At 46.3% G+C, this 20,726-nt stretch overlaps 1 protein-coding gene across 6 annotated transcripts in view; it reads right to left on the bottom strand.

Moving 5' to 3' along the window:
- The window catches only part of obe (activating signal cointegrator 1 complex subunit obelus), a 465,382-nt gene that overhangs the window by 231,189 nt on the left and 213,467 nt on the right, over window positions 1-20,726 (bottom strand). For all 6 annotated transcript variants that reach the window (XM_075697239.1, XM_075697242.1, XM_075697241.1 and 3 more), the window contains exon 18: window positions 11,361-11,537. In XM_075697239.1, coding sequence (XP_075553354.1) covers window positions 11,361-11,537 — 177 coding nt within the window. The remainder of the gene's footprint in view (window positions 1-11,360; window positions 11,538-20,726) is intronic.

Raw genomic sequence — 20,726 nt, 5'->3', positions numbered from 1 at the left:
CCTCACACTCAGATAGTGGTTTTGGCATGTAAAACGTCATAATTTTTAACTTGGTAAAACAGAAAAGGAGGAAACGCAAAAATAACCTGTGATTGTGCCGCAAATATATTTCTCTATAATTCTTCCAGAGCTAATTCAAAAATAAATGACCGCCCAAGCACTTTGTACAGATGGTTAACCAGCGAAGCTGAAAAGTGTAGCCCCGGTGTTTATCACTGGGTTAATCCCGATGGTTCATTAAACGATAGCTTGGTAGGCTGTCGGGTCCTCGGTACACAGTTGCTGCTCGTGCTCGGCTGCACGAGCCTGTTTTTGTGCCCGGGCCGCAGTACCGCCACTGCATAGACGAGTCCATTCCCAGTTCTGCTCGAAGCATTGCCGATCGAAAGCTGCCTGCTCTTCAGGAATACGTATGATGCGTGGCCTACCCATTTCGGAGCCGCAGAGAAACTGCTGCGCACGTGCTCGGCTGCAACGGTGAGCAACGACGTCACTACTGGCGCAGCCAGTCGCACGCTTCTCTTTCTCTTTTTTTCGTGCATGCACACAGGGTTGCACCAGTGCAACTTTTGGCATACAGGTGAGAGGCAGACGGACAGACAAATTGGCTAGCCATATACAACTTCGCTGTAAAAGCTGACACACTTGCCCCCCAAATCAGATTTTGACAATCGCCGACTCCATCAGCCACTATCGTTGTGCTTTGAGTGTAACTTGCTTTTGTGGGCCCAATAAAAAGTTAGTTTCGACGTTCACAGTTTTGCAACTGTTTTCTTTGCGGTTGCAAAGAAAACGGTTGCAGGTTCTTTGCGGTTATCCAATGCGGCATACGGAAACATCGTGTCAAGCGTCTAATGGCGCCAACAGTGCCCGCGCAGACTGCGCTAGGGAATGCCAGCAAGAGAGTTCCAGGAGGCCTAGGATTTGTCGCCTCCCGATGTGCTCCCTACTGACACCAAAAATGTTCTGCCGAGACCTGCGCAATGGCTGCATTGCGATTCTGGACACCATCTCATTTGACAGTGTCACAGGTGCTGAAACTGCTGTACTGACATGCACAGAACTCGACGACGGTGAGATCATTCGTCAGGCTTCTGCTGCACCGCTGGACAATGACTCTGAGTCGGAGGATGGCGCACCATGTGATACTCAGCCGCCACATGCGCAGCGTGCACAAGCAGTGACTGTGCGACCCTTTGCAAGGTCGCACAGTAAACGGAACAGCATGCAATGGCGCATTCATGATTTCTTCAAGCCTACTGCCAAGCCTGAATAAGTACGTGGAAATAAAGGATTTCTTTCTTTTTTTTTCTTGATCTGCTTTTCGGACACCTGTTTATTCGGACATTTCTGCAGTCCCCGTGAGGCCCAAGTAAACAATCAGCGACTGTATATTCATTCTGTATACAAGAACTCCTTTTCTAAATAAAATTTCCAGTTGCTAGTAGTGCTTTGTCTTGTGTTCTTCCTAGGTCTCCATTTTAGCAGCGCTTTTCCATCATGAATGTTTACCAACACACCCAACTGACAGCTATTCTATACGGTTTCATGCCATGTCAACAATCAGGGTGTCTGCCAAGTTTACATTTCCAAATTCCCTGAGTCTTCCAGGTTTTCTCTGAGTGGCTTTGCAAGATTCCTTGACTGACACAGAACCTTGTTTTATGTCAAGTCAGGCTGACACCTTGTTGCCTGATGCTGTCACTCTCTAGTAATCATGCTAAAAGATAGACAAAATGACTTAATCCAGTTTGAATGGTAAGGAGTAGCATTTATTTTATTCAGAAAGAAATCACAAGGGAGGGGTTAGTAAAGTGCACAGCGAAAAATATACCTTTAAAAAAGTTAGTAAGACTCACTTCTGATCAAATTCAACATTATCAAATATGAATAAAAAGGAGATCCATGTAGAAATAAATATTTTCGAATATCCCCTTCAGTAACGAATTATGAATGGCTGTTGATACATGCATGAAACATAGATGTTGCTTGAGACTCTACTGAAAGGAGCAAAATGACTTTTATAGCATTTTATTATGAGTCATTGTAATTACAGAGTAACTAAATATTTGAATAATTTAAAGTCAGCCATACTACATTTCTTCATAACAATGATTAAATACCCTGCTCGAATTACATGCACAAGTTATTCATTGGGTTCAAGCATGTCAAGAAAGAAAAAAAAAATATTTCGAGGTTGATACCAACATGCTCCACGTCAAACGTCATGTAAAACACTGTAGTGCCTTCATCAAAGCAGTACTCTGTAATGATACATATCGCTTTAAAGTAAAATGGAATTAATTTGGGTTATTAGAATCAGAATGTTCAATAAGCCTAATGTTTGTGCTCTATTCCTTGCTATCACTGCACAGAAATGGCAAAAATAAGCCACATCCACAAATTTGGACAGCGTGACCTAAGGGGATGTGAGCTATTTCTATCAACTGATAGCAAGATCATTGGTATGAGGCTCGAACTTTGTCGCAAGTGATATTCTCTCTCAACAACTGGTGGGTCAACCTCAACTGTCCTGAGATACTCTCATCCAACGCACAATGCCTCAGTGTTGCGTTTCACTGCTTTAAAGAGTTTATTTTGCTTTGAATGAGGGACACCTGCATTTCGGCGTCAGTCAACACTCAAATTCCTTGAAAGCAGCAGCGGCACGCTTCCTTTCCCATTCATTCCTCAATGCATAAGTCCTTTCTGTTCACGTCCTCCTTCCACCGCGCGTTCATCCAACAGGCCATTTGAAGGATCCTCTTGATCAGTTTTACAGTCAAAGTCCGATTTTTCAGACTCCCTAGGGGCCGCGAATACGTCAGAAAAATCAAGCAGTTCGAAAAAATGCACGCGTGACTTTTACTGCCCTTAAGGGCTCAAAGCGCCACAGGCACATCCGAAAAGACCTGCCAGTACACTTATTAGGCATATCGGTGCTCGTACTGTGACAGGAGATGGCGAGTAGACGCGTCTACAATCAAGGTATACATGCTGTGTCCCGTGACAATTGCGCCTTCCCACGCTTATTATGCTTCAATGCAATACTTTCGCATATGTTTCAGTACGTGACATTGCTGCACTGAGGCAAAGCTGACTTTCGAGACATGGCATTCTGCAATGTGCTGTGCTTTCCGAGCTTTGAAGCCAATCGCGAGAACCACAAAGGCGGAGTCGGTGCTGTTGCTGACAGCAACAAATTCTTTTAATGAAAAACATGGCACTGAACAGCAAGAAGCTTAACAGCGAACGTCGAAGCACCGACCTAGCCCTTGCCGGGTTAGTGGCTACGGCTGCCAGCAGATCTTGTCCGAGAGCGCCGGTTCAAGGCGGCGAGGTAATCAAAATGGCGGCAATGGAGGCTTTGATTAATGCTGTTTCAGACCTGCGGTCACGGCAAAAAGTCCGGAAAGTTGGATAGCGAAGCATTCTTGCGTCCGAAATTTCAGATGTTCTTATACATTGACTCTATGGGGTACATAGTGACACTGCAAAGCTGTCTCAATTATCGGGCGTCCGAAAAGTCGGTCGTTGATTGCGCACTGGAAACTCCTCTAGCCAACTACACGGCATCAAAATATGTTTTGTTACGATGCCTCTGTTACTAATGTCAGCACTACCCCGACTTTCATTCGCTTTCAATAAAAATACAGCTAATTTTCTCTGATAGAAGCACAAATTCCCCGAGTTTTCCCCGAGTATTTCCAGACTATTCAAAATCCCTGAGAATTCACAGTTTTTCCGGTTTTCCCAGTTGGTAGACACCCTGAACAATATCTTCACATCAGCGGTACAAATTAAGGGAAGCCAGCCACACTTTCACATGCACTCCAGCCCCATTGCTGATAGCGTCACCCGCACTCGGATAACGCTATCAGAAAAAGCACTGGCAGCGGTGAGCAAATACAGTTGAACCCACTTATAACGATATCGGTTTTAGCAATATATCGGTTATAACCATGAGAAGCTGCTGCAGCGTCAACTTTTGTATGTTTTGCATGGTGAAATAACTCGTTTACTACAATGCCCCGATGCCACATCATCGGTTATAAGAATGAAGTGTGGCTGCTCGGTGTCCGAGCTGAAAGGTAGTGAAATGCGAAATCCTGAAAAAAAGAAAAGGAAACGAGAAATTCGAGCCGCTGCACGATGGCCCGCTGCTCGAACGGCTGCCGCGCGCTCATTTTCCAGCCTTCTTTGCGCGCCTCTCTCCCGTCACCCTTTCACCCCTCCGAACAAAAATGGGCTGCGCCTATATCTCTATGCCACGGCACCCTCCGAAACACGACTGGACCACGCCAACTGCGCTGCTCGCATGTTGCTTACTGGCTCCTCATTTAGCACAGTTCTGCAAACAGTCCCATGTTCGTTCTTTTGCATCAATATCGTTCCTGGCCACGTGGTTTCTCAGCCTCTTTTGACTCGCCACCAAGATGGAAGATGACTGACCCTCCCACTGATAACTGGCAATGCACGACGTTGCCGGTGAAAAGAAAGCGCTAGGCTATAGATTTGGAAACTAAGTACTAAGTGCTTCTAACTGATGAGGCAATCGTCGCGAACGTGCTTGCATCGGATAGCGACAGAAATGACGGCAGCGATGATGCGGTAGGGCAGGCTGCCTCAACATTGTCTTCACAGGAGGCCCAGCAGATGATTCTGTCCCTCGGGCTTCGTTTTCGCGAGGAACTTTCCGGGGCACTATATGGAGTGCTTGGATACCTTGGAGAAGAATGTCGGCAAGGCTGACGGACATAGGGTGGCGATCTCACCTCAGCATTTCGTCTGGATTTCTCAAACTGACAGGCTGCTGCGGTACCTCCTCGCATTTTTTAAAAGGACCCTTTTGTGCCCACCAAAGCGCAGCCTCGGCTGTGCTCGCATATCGCTTGCCACCCGTGACCCTTCTTTGCAGCTATAGCAGTGCCATTCTTTAATGCCGACAGTCACAGCTTGTTACACGTGATCGGAGCTCCCAGGAAGCAGTTAAATGAGTGAGCACAATCAGCAGCCGGATGGAGGAAGGTGGTTGGGATATAGTGGGGAGGGGCACTGGCCTCCCTGCCATTATAGTCTGCCAAGATCAGCTCTGCGATCCCCTATTTTGATTTTTTCATGCAACCCGGTTTTAACAATTATCAGTTATAACAATGGAATCTTCGTGGCATTTGAATATTGCTAAAGGTGGGTTCGACTGTATTTCGTTCGCGTCTTGCTCTATCGGGACACCGAAACTTGAGATTACACAACCTCCAATACCAAATGTAGGGTAACACAGCTTACATGGTGAGACGCCGCCTCGCCTCGGCACCACGCTCACTCTTTTAACACGTGGCAGATTACCCCTAAAGCAGGGTGCGTGGCTGCATATGCGCTCAGTCGCACTTACTGCCATGCACAGCCACGGCGGGTGCCAGATATCGAGAGACGCACACCCCACTCCATCTCCCTCCCCCCCCCCCCCCCCCCCCCGCCCCCTCTTGCACACTTGGTCGCATTACCAGGAGCTCACTCCCCTCCCCTTCTTTCCCTTTGCTCATGTAGGAAGGCGACACTCGAGAAGCCACCATCTTTCTTCTCTCACCCTCGCACACTTTCACTCGCACCTAAAGCACACAGTGCGTGGGTCCCGATAGGATCTTATCGCACTTGGACTTTACACAGAAAATGATGCGGCTTCACTTCAGCAGTAGCTCTTGTTGCGTGGCATGTCATTTGAGAGGTGCGTTTGCAAGCAGCCACTTGTAATACAATCATTTACCATCTGACCGTGGAAGTTTCCATTTATGGTCTCGACATACCTTTGTGGTGGCAGTGAAATTCTTTTATACAGTCGAACCCGGCTATATCGAACTCGCAAAAAAACGTCTATCAGTTCGATATAGAGCATAATTCGATATAAGCCTGCTAAATAATTGGATGTCATAAAAGCACATACCATTTATAAAATCACTTTATTGATTAAACTAGCTTAGTTTCGCACGAAATAGTCCTGCATTTTCTTCTGCTTTGGCAATTTCGCTGCCTGCGACGCACGCACTTTTCCACATTAAGGAGTCGGAGCAGCTGAGGCCGCAACTTTCCGTATTCGCGCAGAAGCACCGGACTAGTGCGAGCGCACCAATCACTTCGGAGGATGTGGGCCAAGGACCGTCGTTGCTTTCCTCCTTGTGCCCACTTTCACTTGTGCTCGGTACGATGTTGGCAATGTAGTCTTCGTTTTCGGGCTCTCCCGTGGTCGCGACACATCATTTGCGCTCACAAACTCATCCACCGTTGATTCGTCAACAGCTTCCGGAAATTCTGACAGTTCGCTCCAAACTTCGGCAACACTGGCAACGGCTTCGTCGCATTCATCAGAATTTACGGTCATCACTGAGCACGCGGAAGTCGGCCCGGCTGAAGCAATTTCAGATTAACCACTCGTACACGGCCGTGCGTACGGGTCGGGCGCCATGGGCACCGGGTCGCGAGTTTGGACGCTTTAGCCCTAATCTCCCCCTTATTCTTCAAGATCGTGCCGAGAGTGCTCCTCGGAATCTTGTGCTCTGCGGGGTCATCCGACTTCTCACCGCGTTCGACACGATTTATGATTCCGATCTTCACGACGAAAGGCAAATTCTTCCGCTTCATCACGGCAACACTGCGAGAGAAGGCCTACAAGGCGCACACAAAAACAGCGAGACAGGTCGCACTTTCGCCATCTTGCATGTAGAGGGCACAAGAAAATCTGATTGGCTGTCTGAGCAAGCGCTGTGGGCGGGCCAGGATCATTTTTTGCAGGGGGGGGGGGGGGGGGTGCCGACGGCTCGTCCGAAGCAGCGCGGTCGGGCGCGGTCACGGTAGGGAGAGCGGTTGGATGGAGCCGCGCAGCCGGTTTTCTCCACCACCGCGAGGGAAAGCCAACTTCCGGGGGCACTTTCCGCCGCTTAACTTCGATATATCGGGTGTCGCTGCTATTTTTGTTCGATGTAAGCGTAATTTTTGCAACATATACTCATTGTAACTATTTCGTGTCCAGAAATTGTTCGATATATAGAATAATTCGATGTAAACGGGTTCGATATAGTCGGGTTCGACTGTATTGAAATGTTGAGGTGTCTTTGTTATGCTGAGGTTCTAAATACATGGTACTCTATGCACAAAATATCATGAAAAATTATATACTTTGTTATATTGAGAATAGGATACAATATGAAACTGTGATCATATGATATGCTTTCGGGCCACTAGGCCATGTGTGAACAAGAAAACGTATGAGGCGTGCGCAATCAAGAGGAATAGACACCTGCAGCTTTTCCTCGGCCTTCACCTGTCCAAGTCACACGAAATTACCGGCATGCACTTATGCCCTTGTCGCACGGGAAGATTTAATGTCATTCGAATCGAATGCCATTCGGTCTCTTGTAGTGCTAAACAGTAAAATATATTGACACTCGTGAATGATAGCAATGACAACCTGGAACAAAATTTGTGAAGTTCAAAAAAATATTGCGCCTATTAAACACATTTAAGAACTTTTGCGAGTACTTTTAAAACTGCCGAAAATATTTTGACACCAATTATTCACAACTAAAAGCACTTCGATCAACACATCCAATATGGCCGACCACCGCAACAGACTCCTGATGCAAAGAGAGAGAGAGAAGAAACTTTATTATAAAGTGAAAGGATTTATGTGGCTGGGGCCCTCAGTCCAGGGCCCCAATGGCTGTCGCTACCGCTCGTGCTCGTCGTATCAGGGCCAGCCAGACCTGAGGCTCGGAGCGACGGAGGATCGCCTCCCACTACGCATATGTTGGCTGGGGGGATTGTAGAAGAGGGATATCCTTAGGTGGTTTTTGGCACTCAGTTGTGACGTGGAACGTCGTCGGTGGTGCACCGTACCCTGGGCAGGTGGTGGTGTATAAGGTTGGGGAGAGCTTGTTGAGAAAGAGGAGGTTCGGATATGAGTTGGTTTGAAGCCGTCTCAGGGATACGGCTTCATCCCGGGAGAAGGATTTGGGAGGAGGGTGATATTGCAAGCGCCCTAGCCTGTAAAAGTCTAGAGTGTCCCGGTATGTGTTGGGCAAATTCTGGGAGGTTTGATATGGGTTGCTCGCCTCACTGCCAGGTGCCCGGCAGGTTAGCTCTCGGGCAGCCGCATGAGCGCGGTCATTGCCCGACAGTGAGGCATGAGCAGGTGTCCAAATTAGCCTGATGCGTGGTACTGTGGGATCTGGTATGGCGGGGAGCTTACGTGTGCTGGTGATAGCGCAATTGGCTTCCTGAGGTATATGACCCCTGAGGTAGGCTCGACATGCGTCTTGTGAGTCTGTAATGATGACGTGGTCGTGTTTTGGTGATCTTTTCATGTGACCGACGATGTGGTTGAAAGCGAGTGCTATGGCCAACGTCTCCCCTGTGAGCGAATGCAGTGGCCAGCGGCCGCCATCTTGCATTTGTTTCGCAGGTGTTTTCTTTCTGCACATTCTGTGCCAGTTCAAGACGGCGTCGGTGGAGGGAAACCGACGCTATTGCGTCATTTCTGAAGGATGCGTTCATGCCACTGATTGGCCAAAGTACGCACACCCTGCATGTCTTGCTCTTATTGGTCAGACACTGTTTGGCGCGCACTCGACCACTCTCGCGTTTTGCTTCGTTTATTTATCTCTGGTTTCATTGCGCCGCTGTCTATGCTCTCTACGCTGTCTACGTTTGTTCAGCGGCTCGCTTCATGACAACGTTTGATAAGGTGTCCATTTCGCTGCCCAAATGGCTGGAGGAGATCGTCGTCTCAAGGCTACTATGTGTCAAGAGGCTGTGGAATGCGCGACGGAAGGCGGTTAGGCCTGTCATACTCCCGGAGTTGCTGGTTGCTAGTCTTCCCATAGATTCTGCCAGATCGAGTTCTGAGCTCCAACCCGGCACGTCTAGCATCAACACTTCATCCGTCCACACCTCGCGTGTTAGCACAGATCGTGTAGACACTGTTTCTTTCACGACTGAAGAAAGTAGCGAGCATGCAACAATCGCGCGAAAATGTGCCTGGCGTCGCAGTCTGCAACGGAGCAAAAGTTCGAGCTGCTGGTTGTCGACACGAAAGAGGAGGTCAACTACAGTGGCACTGAATTTGTAAACATGGTTTATCCGTCGTAGTTCCTTGGAATCGTGCTCTGTCCCAGGTGCGGCTAGAAAGCGGTGATGTTTTCAAAGGACCCCGCCGAGCGGTACGGGCTCTCGGAAGGTTCTGACTGGTGTTGTAAAAGGTGCAGGGTGATCTTTTTCGTTGCTGACTGCTTCTGTCGTTGCAACGCTAACTTTTTTTTTAAAACAAGTACTGCTTCAGGAGGGCACCTGAGATTATAATTATAATACCGCTGTGTCGAAAGGTACGTCAAACACACCTGCTTTGCTTCCGTTTCGCTAGCTCCGCGACTCCCATCTACAGATTTTTGCATGTTTTTGCAGAAGGATGTTTATTTAGCTCAAAGCATATGAAAAGCCTGGCATGAGCGAAGATGCTGCTCCAGGAGAGCAGGCTCGGCCTCTGCTATTCTGGGAAAATCAGTGAAGCTTGTGCAACCCCTGTGGCATGCGTAAATGGAGCCTTGAAAAGGCTCATCGGACGCTTCACATGCCCAATATGGATCAGACGAATGGAAATGCAGTGATAATCAAGCTTGCCAAAAGGCACAAGCCAGCAACAGACTCTGCCTACAGTCCTGGGCTACTATAGGTCTAGGTGTGACTTGTGCTGAATGCACAATTGCATGAATGCGCAATATATATATTTTTGTTAATTTGAATTCTAGGATTTTATGTGCCAGAACCACAATATGATTCTGGATGAATTTTGACCACCTGGTGTGCACAAAACAAGTACATTAACTTTTTGCATTTTGCCTCCATCGAAATGTGGCTGCCACCGCTGGGATTTGATCCAGATATTTTGTTGCAGCCATAAACTTTCTGCAAAGTACATTTTTGTTGTGGCCATGAACTCTGCTAGACTTTATTAATAAATGATGAGATTTGTGTGCCTCCTGTTCAACAAGGATCTAAAAGAGAAATGTGAAGTGGGTAGTGCCAGCTTTCTTACATTGCTTTCGACTATGCATGATGTCGCAACAAATATTTCAGTGTTATTTTTCCACAGTGGCCACATATATGTCATGAACTTCTTGCTGAAGGACAGGGCTAGATGGTAATGCAATTCATATTGCCATATTGCTAAAACCAATAAAAGTTACAGTGAACTGAAAGTTCAGATTCTTTTTTCTCAGTTTCATTTTTTTCGACATTGCACACTGCCTTATGGAGAATCTTTGTATGTTCTTTCTAAGTATGAGCAAAATATTTGGTAACAATATATTCGTATCGAATTGATCTAGCTGGTGATGCTATGTATTTATTTCTAAAGTTGACTGTTAAATTATAATTGCCACTGATTACAAATACGAATGAGCAAAAATATTAAAGTCGAGCTTACATTGCGTTTTTTCGCATTTTCAGTGCACTGAGAAAAATAAAAATACCACCACCAGCAAGATCTACTCTCTGGCATTCTCGATATATACTTTGTTTTCGCTTTCGACGAAGTGAGGTTTTTGAAAAGTCCCGTAAGAAACCGACTGAATTTCTGTACTAAAAACTTTGTGTCATTTGTTCTAATGCAGATATACAAAATCTAATTAGATATTTGTAATCCGCAGAAAAACTGAACAATACTGTTAAATATCATCAAATTCACACCAAAATTAACAAAATCGGTTTTGGAACCCACGTCTCCCCGTAATAGGTGATAACCCAAACATGCCGCCGTTCTAGCTTTCCCTTCTACAGGCGGCACAACAAGTGAGCATCAGGTCTCGTTCCCGTGGCATTGTATCCCAGTGTCCCCCACCAGTTTGAGGCATTTGGGCCCCACCGCGCAGTGTGCATCGGCGTCACATGCTGTAACGATTCACATTACATTGATTTTTGCTACAATCGAGTTTGCGATATTTTTGAGTAACTTCAGATCGTACATTTTCCCAGTTAGTATATTTTTTTTCTCTTTTCCCGAAACTGAAGAACAAGGTTCTGCTTTATTTAGATTCGTATCCATCTGCCATGTGAGCGACTGGCCCTCGTGAATCAGGCAGAAACTTGAGCTTGCCTCATCTACATACAAAATTTAGTTGCAAAAAAATTCAATTGCAAGTTCAGTGCTCTGTACCAAGTCACTTAGGATGCACCAGAATCTTGCCCCAGCTAGACATATCAGTTCTAGCCTTAGAACTGCTCTATATATCATCATTTGCTGGTGCAAGTTATCACAGGCCTACAGACCAACACAACTCAAACTAGAATGAAAGAAAGCCAGAGGAGCCCACCTGCACAATGTAGGCCTGGTCAGAAACCAGGGAGAAGGTCTCGACTGGGCAGCGAGAGATGTAGTTCTGCAACAGGATGTTCACTTTCCCGTAAGCGTTTTCACTGCCCCCTGCGACATTCACTCTGCAGCCACCATCCATGAGGAAGTCAAGCTCGTGAAGCTCATCCTCTCGCACCTGAAAGAGACACAAAGTAAGTAACCTGGAGAAGTGCTACAATAGACTAGTCTGGAAAACATCCTTTTCGCAGTTGTTTCAATCCATTGGACAGACAATGTCGACGAGGTTCAATTTAGAGGGAAAGCAATTTATGTAATGAACTGGATACGAAACCTACTTTTTAGTAGAGCTCTCACACAAAAATTGTATCATGATGTGCTACATCACAACAGCTATGTGAAATTAGGAGTCAAGCTCTTATCAAGCCTTCAACGTTCATTCTCAACTCGTATTCTGCATGGCTGTGCCTCACTTGCCTGGCCACCATGTCGTTGAGTGGAGCAAGTATTACTTGCTTTCAGTCAGTCCCAATGCACACAATCTCACATCTTTATTATGAGTCCTTTATTCAGAAGAACTCTTGCCAAGTGGTACACTGTTGGTGGCATGAAAGTGCTAGATACTGTATTTCCCAAATACTCGCATGGAAGGGCCACACCCGTGTATGGTTTTGTCAAAGAAGATATTCAAAGAAAATAAAAAAAGCCTCCACGTAATGGCCGCACCCACCCTCTAACAATCCACACAACAAATAATTTCCAAAACGCATGTGTGCACTTCCAGGCATTGCCAATGCACCTGAGATGGCGCATGAGAACACGGCTTCAGCTTTTTTCCTTTCTCCACAATCCCGTGCTATTCGAATTGGCTATAGGGCACAAGCATCACCATCTTTGGCTTTTATGGCTGCCTGTCACCACATGGACTCGTCTTGGACAGCTTTCGTACTCACTTGAGGGATAAAGTTAAGGAACAGCCGTGCCTATCCGCACAGACACAGCCTTTATTCCAGATGGATTCACCGGCATGCTGCAACCACTGGGGAAAGCATAAGTCAGTTTTGAGGTTGAACTCCGAAGGCTGTATGCAGAATGGATGGTGTATGGTAGCCATGAGCAGATGCTGACTGGGTGGCTCAAGAGGGCATCACTCACGACTCAGCTTGGCTGAATGCTGTCTTTGTCGAACTCTTCATCTGCGGTCATCGTATCCCACAGTTTCAATGTGACCAGATCTCAAACAGCTTGGACAGCATTGAAGATGACTACTTATGCGATGAGCGAGCAGTGGAGCACAGGACCAGCGCAGACTCAGAAGACTTGGCAAGTGACGACGATTGAGACACAATCTGCAAAATACGCACTTCATTTGCTAACTGGTATGTCATTTTTATTCTGAAAAAATGCCTTTTTGCACAGTGCCTCTATGAGCCACACCCAAGAAATGGGCCCTCAAATCTGAAGAAAGAAAAAGAAGCCGCCCTTATGGGCCTTACGGTATATAGTATTCACTATTCCTTTTACAAATGTGTTGGGTCCCAAAAGTGCGTACTTTCTAATTGTATACCTTATTTATGTTAACTAAACTTTCAAACTTTCAATGCTCACCAGTTTTGAAATTCAATGCGCATCAATATTTTCATGATTGCGAGAGCAAAAAAAAAAAAAAGCAACTGTTTTCTATCTTTTGTTTTCACCTACAAATGCACTAGTCACCCAGCACTACCCAGTCACTATGACCTTGTGCTCGTGATTTCTATGTCATAGGTTCTATCCCAGCTGCGGTGACCACATCCTGATGGGGGCGAAATGTGCAAATGCCCATGTACTTAGATTTCGGTGTGTGTCAAAGAACCCGAGATGGTCAAAATTATGCCAAAGGTCCTCACCACAGCGTGCCCATAGTCATATTGTGGTCCTGCCACATAAAACCCCAGAATATATATATATATATATATATATATATATATATATATATATATATAAAACCTCCATATGAACGAAGTGGGTAAACTTGTCAATTTCTTTGTTGTATTGAAATTTGACCTTTTATACAAATAAGTACAGGTGTTGATCAATTTTTCTCACAATGAAACAGGCTGCAGAATATTCCAAATTCATCATCATCATCATCAGCCTGGTTACGCCCACTGCAGGGCAAAGGCCTCTCCCATACTTCTCCAACAACCCCGGTCATGTACTAATTGTGGCCATGTCGTCCCTGCAAACTTCTTAATCTCATCCGTCCACCTAACTTTCTGCCGGCCCCTGCTATGCTTCCCTTCCCTTGGAATCCAGTCCGTAACCCTTAATGACCATCGGTTATCTTCCCTTCTCATTACATGTCCTGCCCATGCCCATTTCTTTTTCTTGATTTCAACTAAGATGTCATTAACTCGTGTTGTTCCCTCACCCAATCTGCTCTATTCTTATCCCTTAACGTTACACCCACCATTCTTCTTTCCATAGCTCGTTGCGTCGTCCTCAATTTAAGTAGAACCCTTTTCGTAAGCCTCCAGGTTTCTGCCCAGTAGGTGAGTACTTTTTCAAATTATCTGGCAATTTAAAAAAAGCAAATTTGAATTAGAAAGCAATTCATTTTTATGAATGTGGGAGTCAGTGTTGAATGATACGGTTTCACGATGGAAAAGCGCTGCTAAAAAGGAGACTTAGGAAGAACACAGGAGAAAGTGCTGCAAACAATGGAAATTTTATTTAGGAAAGGAGTTCTTATATACAGAATGAATGTGCATCACCATGAAGCCACTATAGTTGAAAACCAGAATGTAACGTGAGATATCAAGACCAAACACGAGTGCCTTCAATCACAACCAAAGCACGTACATGTATAACCCCCTTTTAAACATAAGACACGAAGGCCCTTGTCATTTTTTATCCAAAAAGGCGACTTCGGAGTTCGAAAGCAGAATAGATGACTGGCTAACACAGCCATCCCCACCCTTCTTAATGCGATAGGCTTCAATGATCCCTCTTATGGATCGCTTTGCGTGTGTGTCAATGATAATCGTGTCATCAAATTTTGGTTCGCAAGTGAATTCGCTACATGCATCGCTAGATGCAAATACAGTGCCCCTTTCAGAGAACTTTGATGTTCGCGAAGGCGAACATTCAGGCACTGGCCCTTCTGGCCGACGTATTCCTTTCCACATTTGAAAGGAATACTGTATACAGTTGAACCCGACTATATCTATTTATTTATTTATTATTTATTTAATAATACTGTCAGCCCATGAAGGGCCTTTACAGGAGTGGAAAATACAAACACATACAAGGATACAGTATGACAACAAAAGCAAGTAAATGAACAGCAGCAGACATTTCAGCAGGGACGCGAATCGGTTTGGATTTTATGCACCTTACAAAACTTCCCCCCCCAAAATAATAAACGAAATGAACAGATACACCTTTGACAAAGTTACATATTAGTTATATCGAACCCGTTTATATAGAATTACTCTGTATATCGAAGAATTTCTGAACACGGTATAGTTACAATGAGTATATACAGGAAAAACTATATATAGGAAAATGAGAGCTCAGATACTTGTCAAGCTCAGCTGCAGTGTGCGGCTGCCGACGGCAGACGACTGGCTCGGCTGTGCTCGCATTGCAGCCGGCGGCGGTGCCGCTAATATTAGCGCATTTTCTTCTTTATGGATTATTATTGCGAAGAGCAACAACATCGGTAAGAAAATATTGCGGCTTGAAGACGGTGATCGATTCCGAAGCGCCGTCAGCTTTAGATTTGAAGTGAAGAGGAGGAGGCCTAGCGACGATATCGGCGCTGCCGACCGATAAGCCGCGGTGAGGCTGCCGTCGGTGTCAGAGTCAGTCGCTGATTGGCCACTTTGCTGTACGGCTGCTGCACAAATGGGTCTCGAAGCCATCCTCTCTATGGCAAAGAAATCTTGCCATTCGCTAGCAAAACCACTGTCGAATGGCGGTCCGCGAACGGCAAATGGCATGGGGCAAGTTGCCATGCTGGTAACGTGGATGGGCCTTTACAATGAGTATATATAGCAAAAATTTCTATTAAATCGAACAAATATAGCAGCGACTGCCGATATATTGAACGACAAGCAGTGCAAAAGTGCTCCCAGAAGTTGGCTTTCCCTCGCGACGGAGAAATTCAGCGGTGCGGCTCTATCCAACCACTCTCCCTACCATGACCACGCTACGTCGGGTGAGCCGCCGACACCCCCGTGAAAAAAAAGACGATTCTGGCCCGCTCGCAGCGCTTGCTCAGACAGCCAATCAGAGGCTCTTGCGCCCTCGTCATGCAAGATGACGCAAGTGCAGGCTGTCTCGCTGCTTTTCTGGTTCATTGTTCTTGCGCCTTGAGGGCCTTCTTCCACAGTGTTGCTGTGATGAAGCGGCACAATTTGCTCTTCGCCGTGAAGCTTGAAATCATAAACCTGGTCGAACGCGGAGAGAAGTTGGATGTCCCCACAGCGTGCAAGGTTCCGAGGAGCACTCTCAGCATGATCTTGAATAAGGGGGAGATTAGGGCTAAAGCGGACAAACTCGCGACCCGGTGCCCGTGGCGCCTGACACGTACGCACAGCCGTGTACAAGTGATTAATCCGAGATTGCTTCAGACATGCTGGCTTCCGCGTGCCCGGTGATGACTAAATTCTGATGAGTGCGACGAAGCCCATGACGGTGTTGCCGATGTTTGGAGTGAGCTGTCAGAATTTCCAGAAGCTGTTGACGAGTCAACGGTCGACGAGTTTGTGAGTGCAAATGATGGTGTCGCGGCCATGGGAGAGCCTGAAAACGTAGACTACATTGCTGACATCGTACCGAGTACAAGTGAAAGTGGGCACAATGTGGAAAGCAACGATCGTCCATTGCCCACATCCTCCGAGGTGACTGGTGCACTCGCACTAGTCCGGTGCTTCTGTGCGAATACGGAAGGTTGCGGCCTCAGTCGCTCTGACATTTTAGACAATGTGGAGAAGTGCGTGCGTCGCAGGCAGCGAAATTGCCCAAGCAGAAGAAAATACAGGACTACTTGATGCGAAACTAAGCTAGTTTCATCAATAATGTGGTTTTATAAATGGCATGTGCTTTTATGATGTCCAATTTTTTTAGGAAGCTTATATCGAATTGATAGGCGTTCTTTTGGAAGTTCGATATAGCCGGGTTCGACTGTACAACATCTTTTTTGCATTGAACAAACTTCTTCCTATGTTTGAAGCCTCAGCCATCCTTGGTTGCACTTTTTTCTTTTGTTAACCTTTGCACTGCTGGGCATATCTTTCCCAATTTGTTTTGGGCTGAAAAGACTACACGCACACCATACCTGGATACTACTTTCTTCAAGCGATGTTAAGTGTTATGCAGGTAGGGAACAACCACTAACTTTTTTGCCCTACACTCGACCTCATCACCCACACCCTCGTGTTTTGCTCTGTGCCATTTTTATTTCTCGGCGATTCTTTTCACAAACCAACGGGATGCACTAATCTGGAAAACCAGCTCCTCTCAAGCAGTCCATCTGGGTAGAAATGCTTTGTTTCACCAAATACTCGCAAGATTTCATCAGGGCCAATTTTGTCGCCCTGACATCGCCGATAGCGTCACCTGCACTGGGGAGCGAATGCTTCATCTGCTTCTCCCTCCAACAGGTAACCAAAACTTGAGATTACACAACCTCCAATACTAAATGTGCAGGAAGGCCGCTTGCATGATGCCATGCCGTTTGAGCACGCCCACTTTTAATACACGCGGCAGATTACCTCTAAAGCGGGGTGCGCATATGCACTCAGCCATTCTTACAGTCATGTACATATCTTATTTTGTTGTAGCACAAGCTGAACAAGGACAACAGAAAGGCCCATCTGACACACACAGTGTTATAGATATACAGACATGCATATCGGCAAGATATGCCGTACCAACAAGCCCCTATAGCTATAGCTATGGGTAGCCCCAGCTGAGACGCACGCCACCTTACCCACCCCCCCTGGCGGGCGCTTGGTCACGTTACCACATTTCGCTCCCCTCCCCCTCTTTGCCTTTGCTCGTGCAGGAAGGTGGCACTTGTGAAGGCCCCATCTTTCTTGTCTCACCCTCACACAGTTACACTTGCACCTAAAGCACACAGTGTGTGGGGCACAAAAGGATCTTATCGCACTTGGACTTTAAACGGTGTGGGGTCTCACCCGCGCTCTTGGGACAAAGGAACGACAACACAGTAGTGCAGACAATCACAAGGGCATTTACTGTACCTTTTATACTCCATTCTATGGCCAGCCAAATTATTATCAATAGAACATGCCAATGGGCGCGCAACAAATCTAGGACGTCCGATTCAACACGACCGGATAGCAAACGAATATGTTCACCCCATGCTGGACACGAACACCTGGTCGTTCGTGCATACGGTCACACGAACGGTGGCACATTCGAACGATCACGTTCGTCCATCCCAGTGTAGGCCTCGCGAGACGGTCTTGCAGAAGCCTGGATCGGTGCACGCGTTGAACGTCCGCATCACTTGCTGATACTGAGCCATAGAGGAAGAGCCTACTCTCTGTCACGCTCAAACAACCCCGCCATAAGGCAGCGCTAGCAGCAGCACACTCGCGCCATCTCTTGTAAAACGCTGCAACCAGACCGACCGCTGTCGGCACTAAGCTACACAGAGAAGTCGGATTACAGGAGATGCGAGACACGCAGGGAAAACAACCTATCAGGGGCCGCAAGAGAATCGCGCATCCCCACAAATCATAAGAAGCCAACAAACAATGACACCAAGGACAACACAGGGGAAATTACTTGTGCTTAATAAATGAAATGAATAAATGATAAATTAATGGAAATTAAAGTAGATGAAAAAACAACTTGCCGCAGGTGGGAACCGAACCCGCAACCTTGGCATTTAGCGTGTGATGCTCTAAAAATTGAGCTACCACGGCGCTGTTTCCCCATCCACTTTTTTGGGTATTTAGGTGTCCTAGTAGAACCCTGGGAGTGTTAGCCAGCGCCACCACTCACATAGCTTGGCGGCAGACGTGGAACGTCCTTTTTGCAGCAGGCATCACGAGAACGTGATCGTTTTTTCGGGGGGGGGAGTGAAGGCAACTGGTCAATAACCCCACACATGCTACCTGAAGGCATCAATTTTGGCGGATTCGAGACCCTTGTTATGTAATAAACGAGGAGAGGGGTTAACCGAGGGTCCCGATTTTTATTAGTCATATCATAAGAAGCCAACAAACACTGACACCAAGGAAAACATAGGGGAAATTACTTGTGTTTAATAAATCAAATAAGGAAACGATAAATTAATAGAAATTAAAGTGGATGAAAAAACAACTTGCCTCAGGTGGTAACCGAACCCACAACCTTCGCATTTCGCGTGCGATGCTCTACCAATTGAGCTACCGCGGTGCTGTTTCCCCATGCACTTTTTTGGGTACTTATGTGTCCTAGTAGAACAATGGGAGTGTTAGCCAGCGCCACCACTCACATACCTTGGCGGCGGACGTGGAAGGTCCTTTTTGCCGCAGGCGTTACGAGAATGTGATATTTTTTTGGGGGGAGCGGGGGATGAAGGAAACTGGTCGTTGCCTTCACCCAAAAAGGTGGTGAAATGCGAAGGTTGTGGGTTCAGTTTCCACCTGAGGCAAGTTGTTCTTTCATCCACATTAATTTCCATTAATTTATCATTTCTTTATTTCATTTATTAAGCACAAGTAATTTCCCCTATGTTGTCCTTGGTGTCAGTGTTTGTTGGTTTCTTATGATATGACTAATAAAAATCGGGACCCTCGGTTAACCCCCTCTCCTCGTTTATTACATAACAAGGGTCTCGAATCCGGCAAAATTGATGCCTTCAGGTAGCATGTGTGGGGTTATTGACCAGTTGCCTTCTCTCCCCCCCCCCCCCCCAAAAGATCACGTTCTCGTGACGCCTGCGGCAAAAAGGATGTTCCACGTCCGCCACCAACGTATGTGAGTGGTGGCGCTGGCTAACACTCCCAGGGTTCTAGTAGGACACATAAATACCCAAAAAAGTGGATGGGGAAACAGCACCGCAGTAGCTCAATTGGTAGAGCATTGCACGCGAAATGCGAAGGTTGTGGGTTCGGTTCCCACCTGCGGTAAGTTGTTCTTTCATCCACTTTAATTTCCATTAATTTGTCATTCCTTTATTTCATTTATTAAGCACGAGTAATTTCCCCTATGTTGTCCTTGGTGTCGGTGTTTTTTGGCTTCTTATGATATGACTAATAAAAATCGGGACCCTCGGTTAACCCCCTCTCCGCATCCCCACAAAGGAACATAATGCGGCTCCACTTCGGCAGTCGCTCTTGTCACGCTGCGTGCAATTTGAGAGGTGCGTTTGAAAAGCAGCTGCTTGTAATTCAATCTTTTGACCATTTGCACCAGTGCAAGTTTCCATTTATTGTCTCAGCATTCGTTTGTGGCGGCAGTGAAATTTCATTATATTGAAATCGCATACAAACAGACTTTGCTATATTGAGGTTCGAAATACAGTGTTCTATGGACAAGAGGTCATGAAAACGTCAATAGTTCATTATATGAAAAATTTCGTTATACAGTCGACTCTCATTACAACGCACCCTGATAATCCAACAAAAAAAGTCAGTTTTATCCCAAGTCCATAATATCCAAAACGGCCCACTTTCAAAACTTTTGTTGTGATGTCTAACATTATTGCAAAGAGTGAGTGACAAAGATTCAAAGTAAAAAAGCAAATAAAAGTAGCAGTTTTGCCCGAAAGGCAAAGCATCGGTTGTGATAACAAATTAAGCAAGATAAGCGTGCAGCACCAGCAATCGAATTGACCTTCGTGCTGTTTCTCGTCAACACAAACTAAACGTTGAAAGCACAGCGCATACGAAGCTACCGGCAGTGGGCGCACTCCACATTGCAGATCACTTTCAAGATATGGCAACCATGCGGCGAGTACTTTGTCTGCATCACAGATCACTTTCAAGACCGCGCTGTAATCAGCAGCAGCCACATAGAAACCCCCTCTCGCCTTCTCCCCCTCCCTTGCCTCGCGCGCGATGAAAGATGGTGCATTTCCGCGCTGCCTTCCTTTCTCGCGCGCATGATATTGAGCTGCGACTGTCAGCTGACTCTCAGAAGTCAAGCTGTCAGACCGTGTCGGCACGGCGAAAGTTTGTTTTATACGCCCAAGTTTGACAAAAATTGTCCCTAATTTCGTCCGCTGTAGCCAACAGCTTGTTGTAGCGCGGTCCATTAAAAGCGAACTTCATTGCCTTAATAAAATAGGCAGGACAAACTAAGGCTGAAATATGGTCTGTTACATCCGAAAGTCTTGTACGTAGGTTCGTTGTGACGAGCG

Source organism: Dermacentor variabilis, chromosome 6 (genome assembly GCF_050947875.1).
Source record: "Dermacentor variabilis isolate Ectoservices chromosome 6, ASM5094787v1, whole genome shotgun sequence".
In the NCBI taxonomy this organism is placed as follows: Eukaryota; Metazoa; Arthropoda; class Arachnida; order Ixodida; family Ixodidae; genus Dermacentor; species Dermacentor variabilis.
The sequence above is the reverse complement of the archived record's forward strand: the minus strand, read 5'-3'. Positions and strand labels throughout refer to the sequence as shown.